Genomic DNA, 12,489 nt, shown 5'->3' on the forward strand with positions numbered 1-12,489 from the left:
ACACAGCACCTGTGTAAATAATAGGTGTCCCAGATCTAAGGGATATTATGGCAACTCTACATTTATGTCCGCTTCCTAGATGCAGATGGAAAGTCTCCAGGGGAGAGCCAGCCCCCCGAAAGAACTCCAGTATCTAGGCCATTTAGCCACACCTCCTTCTAGTCACAATGATAGAAGAGACGGAAAGTTCCTCTTATTTCAGGACTGTCTAGGCAGACCCTTATTGGTCCAGCCTGGGAAGATATATGTCACATTGCCTCCTAGCGCAGGGTGTCCCTCTACATGACCTGCAGTAGGGGCCTACTGGGGAGCTAACCCTGGAATTAATCAGTGGGAGAGCACTGTGATTAAACTGTATTGGAAGTATACATAACAGTTGGAAGGATATTTTATAACTAAAATGGAAACTTTGCTACGATTGGTCTTTTTGTACTTACACTCTCACGCCTTCTCTCGCTCTCTCTCGTAAAATGTTATATTGTCATATTTTTATCAATAGAAAAGTGTAAAAATATTTTTTAGTAGTTATGCAATCAAGGATGTTCTAAAGAACATTTCTATCATACTCTTCTTAACATTTATTTATCGCATGTTGTTAGATGTCAGTGTCTGTCTTTTTCTGCGCAGGAATGGCTGCAAAATTTGGCGTTTGTTTTCCTGATGTTCACTGTTAGCGCTTTAGGACAAATTCCTTTTGACAATGAAATCATACCTGCAATGCACCTTGGACGATTGGATGCATTCAAGCAGGAAAACATTACAGTTGGATACACTCCTGTAACTTCCACTACCAAGGACATCATGCAAAGACTAAAAGGTAAATTATATGACATGTGACTGCGCGTGTGTGTGTGTAACATTGTTTTGCTGATATAATTAAGAATAAGCAAAAATTAAGAACATTGCACATATTCAAAGAGGTTGACAGATGATGGGCTATGAGTTCCAGTCTTATTTGTTAAACAGCAGATTCATTAAAAATATATATATTAATTGATTCTATAGCAGTCCATGTGTTATACGTACAGGCAAGTGTTTATACTCCATTACACAACAGCCCATTTTATTAGTGTGGTGAAGAGAAGGCGAATTACAAACAAGGATAACAACTGGTACATGGTCGGGAGCAGGCAGAAAGTCAAGAACCAAAAATAAAGGGTGAAAGATATTGTCTAAGTGTGGTACATCTTTCTCCCTTACGTCTTTAATTTATACATGATGTCATTAGGCAACACCCCTGACAGAACTGTATTTACAGTAATAAGAAAACCGAGTTATATGAATAATGTATGCATATGCAGAAATCTAGTAATAAATTCAATATTCCCTGGACCACTTCAGACCAAATCAAGTTGGGCTTGTAATAACCAAACCCAGATTGCTGGGGCAGTTCTCCCTTAAATAGGGGACAGACCTATGACATCAGTACACAGAGGTGATATAGGCAAGTGGAACTCTCAGATGCACATGGACCTCACAGAGGGGCCGAGCCATAGTGCCACCTGGATGAATCAATGATGTTGGACCAAGGAAGCCACTGAGCAATAGGCAACTGCTAAAACAGAACACCATGACAACACCATGAACTCTCCCTGTGCCAGGGCTCTCTGATCGCTTGTCCGTGGCAGTGAGCACTTTTAACGTTTGTGTCAGCATGTCCTGCTTCCAAGGACAACTAGATGCATGAGGTTTGTCTGGAAATGGCAGAACAACTCTTTGATCAATGTAGAAACATGAAAATTTTCAACAGGTTCCCACACGTTTTCTTCAAGACTAAAGTCCTTCCACTTGACTAAAAAAAACTATGTGAATCCATTAACCTTTCCACATTGTATTCTTCCTGATCATTAATCACCAATTGTGGAAAGACAGTCTGATGTCTAGTGGCTAATGAAACTGAAGACATGGAAAACAGGATGAATACATTGCATTTGTGCAGGTAACAGTAACTTAACAGTAGAATGAGTTAGGATGGCTGAGACTGGGGGGTGGGAGTCATTCAGATCTGATCTCTGCTGTGCGTTTTTTGCACAGTGGGCGATCAGGTACTAACTGCGCATGCGTATGCACCACAATGCGCATGTATGTCGGACAGCAACAAAGGGCATCGCTGGTCAGCGATGGGATGGTGCGAAAAATCCGATTGCACGGGCGTTCGCAAGGTGATTGACAGGATGAAGCCGTTTGTGGGTGGTAACTGACCACTTACTAGGAGTGTCCGGAAAAATGCAGGCGTTCCCAAGCATTTTCAGGGAGTGTGTCTGATGTCAGCTCCGGCCCCGATCAGCCTGATGTGATGTAGGAGTAAGTCCTGGGCTGCGCAGAGACTGCACAAAGTGGATTTTAACAGCTTGGCGTACACATATGATCGCACACTTGCACGCCAAAAATATACACTCCCCGTGGAGGCGGCGACTATCTGAACGCAGGACAGCAAAATTAGCAGCCCAGCGATCAGATTTGAATGACCCCCCAGGGAAAGGCCCAACATGGTGTTCTTTTAGCTTTGGAGAAAGACATTTTAGATTGAGAAATCTGGTGAAAAGTCAAACCTTATTTTGAGTGTATAAATGAAGAGTTGATTAACAAAGGTCATCTGATTACAATTTATACCTTGACTGTCCCTCTTGCAAATTAAGAGTTAAGTTTTGCTTGACTTGATGTAACTCTTTCATTTGAGGGACTTCGATTACTGGTGAAATATCAGAAATTATGTTGCAGATGGAACCCATAATTGGAGAAGAAAGGACTCTCTTTAGCTGAATAATGAGTTCCATTATTGTATGCAAATTCAGCTCAAGGAAGTAACTCCACCCAGTTATCTTGCTGAGTACATTCCAAAATTTGATTCACTCATTCCATTTGACCATTGTTTTGGGGATTATAATCAGATTAAAGATCCACTCTAACATTAAGTAACTTGCAGATATCTTCCCAGAATTGCAAGTTAAATTGAAGACTTATAATACAAAAATCAATGCAGTCGCACCAAAGCACAATTTCGCTATGCAAAAAAACTCCAATCTCAAAATAACAGACATGGGGGGTCATTCCGACCCATTCGCATGCAGCAGTTCTTCGCTGCGGTGCGAACGGGCCTGGAATGCGCACTGCGCACACGCATCATTGCCCAGCGACAGAGGTCGCGGGGCAACGACGCTAACACTATGCCCGCTCTGGTTGGATCTCTATGGTTCTCCTGTCCACCAATGCAGAGAAAGCTTTTGATAGGGTTGACTGGTCTTTTATGGAGGGTCTCCTCAGCCATCTGGGTCTGGGCCCTATTTGCCTCCAACGTATTCTAGCCCTATATAGCTCACCTACAGCTAGGGTTCGGGTGAACGGTGCTCTTTCCAACCCTTTTCTAATTAGGAATGGGACGAGACAGGGATGCCCCATTTCCACACTAATTTTCGTGCTCTGCATGAAGGCATTAGCTAAAGTGATCAGAGCGAATCAAGAATATTCATGGCATAAGAGTTGGTGATCATGAACATAAACTGGCGTTATACGCTGATGATTTATTAGATACTATTTCCAATCCGGTTGTCTCTCTCCAAGCCTTAATGGCTCAATACACTAGAATCCACGTTTTATCTAATTTTCAGATAAACTACACTAAATCGATAGCCCTGAATATAACGACACAATCTCGAGTGATTGTGAGCCTCCGTGACTCGTTCCCGTTTCTTTGGCATCCTTCCCATTTTACATATTTAGGGGTTATGCTTTCGAGTGATAACTCTGATTTGTATAGACTTAATTTTTTACCCTTACTGCATAAAATTAAAACTGATCTTAATAAATGGTCAGCTCTTAATTTATCCTGTTGGGGTAGGCTCAAGACAATAAAAATAATTATTCTACCAAAAGTCTTGTACCTTTTGCAGACATTGCCTATTTCCATACCTAACATCTTCTTTAGAGATCTCCAAGCTACAGTGGTCCGCTTCCTTTGGAGTAAAATGGGTAATAGATTGGCACAGACAGTTCTGATCCGCAACCATACAGATGGGGGCCTACAACTTCCTCACTTTATTAGCTACTATAACGAAGTTCATTTGGCCAGGGTTATTGAGATGTCGCAATTCCCTGCTGCGAAACAGTGCTCTCTAATTGTGGGATCTTCCACAGGCACCCTTGCTCATACTATCCAGTGGCAGTGTAAGATTTCCCATATACGACATCCTACACTAGATCCTACACTACATTGCTGGAAAAACATATATGGTGGGAGTGCCAGGCATTTTGGCATCAGGTCCAAAAAATAACTCACCAGCTAACCGGGTTTATGATTCCCGAGACTCCAGAATTTTGGCTGGATATTCCCCTTTCCCAGTATAAGAACTCGTTACTCTGACATCTGGTGAACGCAGCCAGGGCTGCTAGCTGCTATACCATGTTATTGGAGATCTGCTTAGAAACCTCTAATATCACACTGGTTTAAGAGAGTTGATTTTTACATGGCTATGATAGACCTTTCTCTTACTCCACAGTGAAATACTGCTGACTTCACTGCCATCTGGTCAGAATGGCTCAAATGTAAGACATCTGCCATATACAGTATAAATCCCATATGTCTCTTAGTTTAACTTTTAAGTCCTGAATCCACGATGACGATCCTGTCCCTTTCTTTCTTTCTGCCTGTCCCTCTTATTCCTGCTTTTCCTTTTATTTGTTTCTTCCTACATCTGCTGTTTTCTTATTATTTATTATCGTGTCATTTACATGTGTTGTTAATTGATGTTTGCAAGGAATAACCATGCGCCACAAGGATTGTTTTACTAATATCTTTATTTGTTTGGAGGCATGTCTCTATTGGGGTGGTCTTCTGTATGCCGACTGACGGGATCCCGGCGCACAGTATACCGGCGCTGGGATCCCGACAGCTGGCATACCGACACTTATTCTCCCTCTTGGGGGTCCACGACCCCCCTGGAGGGAGAATAAAATAGTGTGGCGCGTGTAGCGTGGCGGGCGCAGCGAGCCCGCAAGGGGCTCATTTGCGCTTGCCACACTGTCGGTAAGCCAGCTGTTGGGCTCCCGGGCGCCGGTATGCTGGTCGCCGGGAGCCCGACCGCCGGCATATCGTAGTGAACCCCTCTATTGACCTTTTTTTTTTTTGAAGCCTTTGTGACCACCTTGTTATAAGCACTTGTATGGTATACATCCTGTTTTTCCTATGTACAACATCTTTTATATAACAAATAAACAGAGATTGCGGGGAAGGAGGGGGGGGGAGTCTGAAATATATATATATATATATATATATATATATATATATATATATATATATAATAGAAGAAGAATGGAGGGCGCAAATGAGTAAAAAATCACAATTCCATTTATTATAAAAACATGCTCACATACATCTCAGTTTTAGTAGATGAACTCGGTTCTCCATATGGCAACGACCGAGCCTCCGGAAATGTCCTCCGCACACGGCTTGTGCTGCTGGCCGCAAAAGCTCCTGCTATTTCCCTGGGACCGGACACATCAAAGACCATCTGTCTCTCGCTTCACAGGCCACGCCCAACGCGTTTCGTCAGCAGACTTCGAAGTCTACGAAGTCTGCTGACGAAACGCGTTGGGCGTGGCCTGTGAAGCGAGAGACAGATGGTCTTTGATGTGTCCGGTCCCAGGGAAATAGCAGGAGCTTTTGCGGCCAGCAGCACAAGCCGTGTGCGGAGGACATTTCCGGAGGCTCGGTCGTTGCCATATGGAGAACCGAGTTCATCTACTAAAACTGAGATGTATGTGAGCATGTTTTTATAATAAATGGAATTGTGATTTTTTACTCATTTGCGCCCTCCATTCTTCTTCTATTACATGTGCATGGAAACCAGTGGTTCTGGTTTTATAACGGAGGAGGCAGCATCATACATCAAGAAACGGGACAAGGATATCTAAATATTGGACTAATACCCTAAAGTGAAGTGGGTTTGAATGCGCAGCTTTTTTTGATACTTGATATATATATATATATATATATATATATATATATATATATATATATATAATATCCAAATGATCCGGCACTCCTGCTAATAGTCCAACCGCCTGTGTGCCTTTGTCAAAACAGTGATATGTAGAAGCATCAGAACAACTGAGTGTTCAGAACAAGACACGGCACTACAGGACTGTAAATCAATGCTGGTAATTTAATGAAGCATAATCTGCATTAATGCATTGTCTGGGTGAGCACAACCACAGACAGCCATTGAGCAGAATACATCTTACATGTCACAGGCATACAAGACACGATGCAGCATTTCGGGACACAGCAGGTCCCTTCCTCAGGTGATGCTAGTGACCAACGAAAAACGAACATAAAACATTACACTTACCTATATAGCAACCCCCTGCAAGCACGCCAGATCCAGCAGAAACGTGGAGCTTCCGGCCCGGCCGGGACGCCGGGATGATGACGTCATCGGGGAGCGGCGGTTGCCGTGGAAACCCGAGATCCGGAAAATCACACGCTGTCACTGGTTGGTAAGCCTGACAGGGGGAGCCATATACCTAATATAAAACACATCTGGTGAGCAGTGAAAACTACATATTTGGTGGAGATAAAACAGTGTTAAATGAGGGTCATCTGACCCAAATCAGCAACAATAGTGCATAACATATTGAATGCGACTCTAGTCACATACATTTAAAAATACAATATGAATTGATGATTGGCATGGAAGCAAAAGGGAATAATTCCCTATAATGAAATCACAATCATTATAATGAAGGTGTCAGTACAACTTGAAAACATATATAATACTATTTATATGAACAAGACTGCCACAGAAAAAGAAGAAGAAGAAATCATTGTATCATAATGACCCTGTAACTCATCACAACAAGAATAGCATGATACATATTGTTATTAACGTAAATAATTCCAATTAATTTTTTCATTCAAACCTGCAGGGTGCAGTGTATTCAGCCTAACTATCCATTTAGCTTCCAATCTATGAAGTGCCAAGACTCTATCACCTCCTCTCAATGATTGTGGAATGTGATCAATCATTTGATAACGTAAATCTGATAACGTATGTGCTTTAGCACAACAATGTCTGGACACAGGTTGGTCATTAGATTTGCCCGTTAAAGCCTGATTGATATTAGACCTATGTAGTGCCATCCGTTCCCGCAACGTGCGGGTAGTCAGGCCAACATACATTAATTGACAAGGACAAATAATGTAATAAATAATAAATCTAGTGGTACAATTTAACACATGTCTAATGGAAAATTTTTGTTTAGTGACCGGATGGGTAAAGTAGGATCCTGTAAGTAAGGAGGAACATGTGATGCATGAGGGGCATTTATAACAACCTGGCTTTTTAACTGATCCAAATAACCCCGGTTGGGGGGTATAATCAGTAATGTCAGTTTTCACCAGATGGTCACGTAGGTTACGACCACGTTTGTAGCTGGTCATCACTTGAGTATTCTGAAAACCCGGCAAGGACTTATCTGTTTTGATAATGGGCCACAAAGCTTTACTGGCTCGGGGTATAATGGGGCTAGAGGTAGAGTATCTGGTAGACCAGATGAATTTATCCTCCACACGTTTTTGGGTGGGGGTATGTTGGAGCATTCTTGACCGATCTTGGCACATCACCCTGTTTTTGGTCAACTCCAATTCTCTAAGGTTATATCCCCGCTTCTTAAATTTATCAACCACTATCTGTAATGCGTCCTCTAATTGATTCGGGTCACTAGTGATGCGAGCCACTCTTAACATCTGAGAGTAGGGAAGGCCCTTCTTTAATGCAACTGGATGGTGGCTGCTGGCATCTAACAAAGAATTACGATCAGTGTTTTTGTAAAACACTGATGAAACTAATCGGCCTCCTTTCAACTGGATGGTCACATCTAGGTAATCGATCTGGTCTGACTTACAAACAAAAGTGAATTTAATTGGTCCAGGAGTGTGATTGATATTATGCATCATTTCTTCAAACGCTACTTTACTCCCTTTCCATAACAAAAATAAATCATCTATATAACGTATAAACCATACGATATTCTGACTGTAATGTGAATTATCAAAAAATAGTTTCTGTTCTTGATCGAACATGAACACATTAGCATATGCCGGTGCCACACTACTGCCCATGGCACACCCGGCTCTCTGTAAATAAAATATACCGTTAAACAAAAAATAATTCCTGGTGAGTACTAATTCTAATAACTTCAAAAACAACGTATTGTCCAGACCCAGTGCGTCATCCAGATTATTGATAAATCTACTCATTGCCTCTAAACCATCTCTATGCGGTATTGACGTATAGAGAGAGGAGACATCCATCGTGCATAGTAGAGTATCATCTGATAGTCCATCAAATTCCATTATTCTTCTGAGGAATGTTGTGGTGTCCTTTAAATAGGTACGTCGTTTGATGACATGTGGTTGGAGGAGAGAGTCCAAAAATTCGGCAATTGGTTGGTATAAAGAACCCCTGGCAGATACAATCGGCCTGCCAGGGGGGTTCACTAAATCTTTGTGAACCTTGGGTAATGTATATAAACAAGGAACGATCGGATACTTAGGAAGCAAGGCTTCTTTCAATTTAGGATCAATAAACTTATCCTGCACCGCCTGTTCTAAAATCATGTTAAGTTCCTTGTGGAATCGTGTTGTCGGGTCGTTCTCTAATTTAGTGTAGGTTTCTGAGCATGCCAGCTGTCTCATAATTTCTTGAATGTACTGAGCCCGATCCTGTAGCACAATGCTACCGCCCTTGTCCGCAGGACGGATAATGATGGATCTATCCGAGCTAAGATCTTTCAATGCTTTGCGTTGATCCAATGATAGGTTATGGTATATTGGCTTCGGAGTAGCTATGAATCTGTTAACTGAATCATTCATTAGCCTCCCATACGTCTTCAGTGATGGATTATTGGAGACGGGATCGAATGTTGATGTGCTATATTTGCGCATAATTCGACTAGTCGGGTCACTGTGTGGTTGGCTAGTTGAATTCTGGAAAAATTCCCGTAGCCTCAATTTCCTATTCATTTGATGTAGATCAGCTTGCCACTCGAAGGGATCATGGTGATTAGTCGGAACGAACGAGAGTCCTTTGTTTAGGATGGATTCTTCAATAGATGTTAATGGCCTAGAAGATAGATTAAAGATCAAGTCGTTTTCTTGGATTTGGTTCCTTTTGTGGATCCTTTGGTTTTGTCCGCCACGTCTCGTTGGCTTGGGCCAGCTTCGGCTCTGGCCCTGGTTGTAGCCCCTAAAGGGGGACGTTTGGCAGAAATAGCGTCGTCTGAATCAGCGACAACGAAATCACTATCGCTGTTAGATGAATGTCCTTTGTCCGGACGTCTCCTTCTTTGCCTGTATGATGTACGTGTCTGATTTCTGAAGTTGGACTTCACCGAATCGGTACCTGTCAGCCATCGGTAAACCTGGAAATCCTCATAATCATTCTGAACTACTTGTAATTTAGATTTTTTGAATTTCAGCAGATCTTTCTTATAATTTTCAATCTGTTGAGTTAATTTGGACCAAGTAGCCGCATGTCCAGGGTCAGAGATGATTCCAATATGTGTGGCATTCAGGGCTTCTATTTTTGATTTGGCGATCTGCAGTTCTCGTCCTGACTCCTCGATCACGAGAAGCATTAAATCAAAACTGCACTTATTTAATACAGAAATCCATCTGCGGCAAAATTCGGGATTTGTCCTCCCTATTGTTGGAATATTACGGACACGAAACCCTCTGGGGATCAGTTTTTGTCTGAAATAATCAGATAAGGTTGAGCCATGTAACAAATAGTCCGTCTCTCGTTTCTTTAAACGTAATAATTGTTTAAAAATATCATCGACCGTGTCGTCAGACGCCTCTGGTACACAATCTACCGCAAACAAGATGCGATCCGCCTGTGCTTTGTTGAAACTCAAAGTGTCCCCACTTTGAGATGTAGAATGGGTCAAACTGTTTCCTTCACTTATATCCATGTCCGCATCCTCCATATTGTATATATTCTCCACTGGATGTGGTGATGAATCACTAGCACAGAGATGTCTCAACGATTTAAAATTCAATGGGTGCCTGGATACGTAGGGGTTTTGCAAAAAACCCCAATGCAATACAATATCCAAATGATCCGGCACTCCTGCTAATAGTCCAACCGCCTGTGTGCCTTTGTCAAAACAGTGATATGTAGAAGCATCAGAACAACTGAGTGTTCAGAACAAGACACGGCACTACAGGACTGTAAATCAATGCTGGTAATTTAATGAAGCATAATCTGCATTAATGCATTGTCTGGGTGAGCACAACCACAGACAGCCATCAGATTATGCTTCATTAAATTACCAGCATTGATTTACAGTCCTGTAGTGCCGTGTCTTGTTCTGAACACTCAGTTGTTCTGATGCTTCTATATATATATATATATATATATATATTTGGGTGTTGATACTGCCACAACTATAATAATATTTAGAGGTATTTAGACAGGGAACAGAATTATTTAATGTTTCATTTATTTTCTATATTTTTTGTTAGCTGATTTTAATATGTGTTACCATCTAAATATTGTTTTTAATGCATACTAATAAAAGTTATATTTTACATTTTGCATGCAAAATCTATGTAATTATTCTGTACACTCCATGAAAAGGGCTACTTTAACCATGCAAATTGAAGATCTCTTGGAGGAAAACTTTGGTTGTTTGGGAAATAAGACATCTTAATGAACCTATTTACTACAATTTACTGATCCAACAAATATGGTCATGAAGCCTTGAGAAGGGAGTTCTGAGACAAAGTTCATGGAAATATACCCCTGGTGTTCATTTGAGATTGTAGAAGGCCAGATAATAAGGTATGCGAGGATATGTGCCAAGCACAAACTGAGCATACAGTATTTGGACAAAAGCCTTGACATTTCTGGTTAATTCGGCCACCAGTAGTAATGAGGAATCAAGGTAATGGTGTTTTGAACTTCTGGATGACCTGCTGATATGGCATCATTACATCTGTTCTAGAATTCCTGTTTAGAGCAATATTTGGAACAAATAAGAGAACGTCAGCTGTCGGGAATCCTTTGAATTCCAAGACACCTGATTAATAGCTTGTTTAGTCCCATAAAAGTTTTAGTACCTTTAGCTTTTGAGATAAAAAATATGCAGCTCTTTTGAGGCAATTATTCTGTTAGGTGGTATAACAGGAAGATGTTCAAGTATTTCTTCTTGTGTATACTCAAACTGACTAGACAACAACACGTCAGCCTTGCCATTATGAAAACCTGGTTTAAAAGAAACCACATAAATGGAATTAGATAAAAAAGTGACCATCGAGCTAGAGACCATTGAGATGTTTAGCAATTTTAAGATACTTAAGATTTATGTGATCTGTAAAAATGGTGATTAGAGTTGTCAATCATTCAAGTAAATGGTGCTTTCTTTCAAAGCTGTTTGGATGGCCAAGAGTTCTCGTTCTCCATTTGAATATCTCTGTTCTACTGCTGCTAGTTTCTTAGAGAAAAAGGCACAAGTATAGAAGATGTGTTTTTGTCCTTTTCTTTGAGATGCTGTCGCACTGACTGCAGAACTTGGGGCATCAACTTAAAAAATTGAAGGTTTGGTTGGATCTGGATTAACTAAAACAGGAGTGGCCTGAAAACTATTTTTTCAAACATAGGAAGGCTTCCTGAGGTCAGACTATGCAAAAGGAAATTGTTTGCAAATTATTTCAGTCAGTGGCCGGTCTAACTTGGTGAATATGAAAACTTTTTAATGAAACATATATAGTAGTTGCGAAGTCCAAGAATCTCTGCACAGATTTTACATCTTGTGGTAAAACCAGTATTTGAGGGCTTGAGTCCTTGAGGAGTTCATACCCGGGCCTCTGAAGAGACAAAATGTCCCAAAAATTCAATACTTTTGGTGTGAAAAATTAATTTATCTTACAAGGCATAGAGAATGTTCTGACGTTGTCTCTTTAGAATACAGGTTCTCAAACTCGGCCCTCAGGACCCCAAACAGTTCATGTTTTCCAGGTCTCCACACAGAATTAGAAGTGAAATAATTAGTTCCATATGTGGATCTGTTAAAATGTGTCCGTGAGTAATGAACACACCTTGTCACCTGCCGGGTGATCAAGAAAATGTGAACTGTTTGGGTCCCTGAGGACCTGGTTGAGAACCACTGCTCTAGAACAACCTGAATAAAAAATTTTGAGGTCCCTGAGGATCTTGTGAATAGATCAAAATGTCATCCAGCTAGATGATGACAAGTTTGTCTAGGATATCCTGCAAGACATAATTTACAAAGAACTGAAACATGGCTGAGGCATTTGAAAAAGTGAATGGCATGTCTACATTTACAGTCACCATAATGAAAGCAGTCTTCCTGTCATCCCTGTGATTAATAAATCAAATTATAGGCCAATCTTAGGTCTAACTTGGTGAATATGCAAGCAGACTGTAATCTTTCAGAGTTTCGGAAACAAATGTAGTGGATAACGAT

General features: G+C 41.0%; 1 protein-coding gene across 2 annotated transcripts in view; it reads left to right on the forward strand.

Annotated features, from left to right (window-relative positions):
- Positions 1-12,489, forward strand: part of LOC135056124 (ABC-type organic anion transporter ABCA8-like) — a 380,977-nt gene that overhangs the window by 40,745 nt on the left and 327,743 nt on the right. For both annotated transcript variants that reach the window (XM_063960911.1, XM_063960912.1), the window contains exon 3: positions 628-817. In XM_063960911.1, coding sequence (XP_063816981.1) covers positions 628-817 — 190 coding nt within the window. The remainder of the gene's footprint in view (positions 1-627; positions 818-12,489) is intronic.

This window comes from Pseudophryne corroboree, chromosome 3 (genome assembly GCF_028390025.1).
Source record: "Pseudophryne corroboree isolate aPseCor3 chromosome 3, aPseCor3.hap2, whole genome shotgun sequence".
NCBI classification, from domain to species: Eukaryota; Metazoa; Chordata; class Amphibia; order Anura; family Myobatrachidae; genus Pseudophryne; species Pseudophryne corroboree.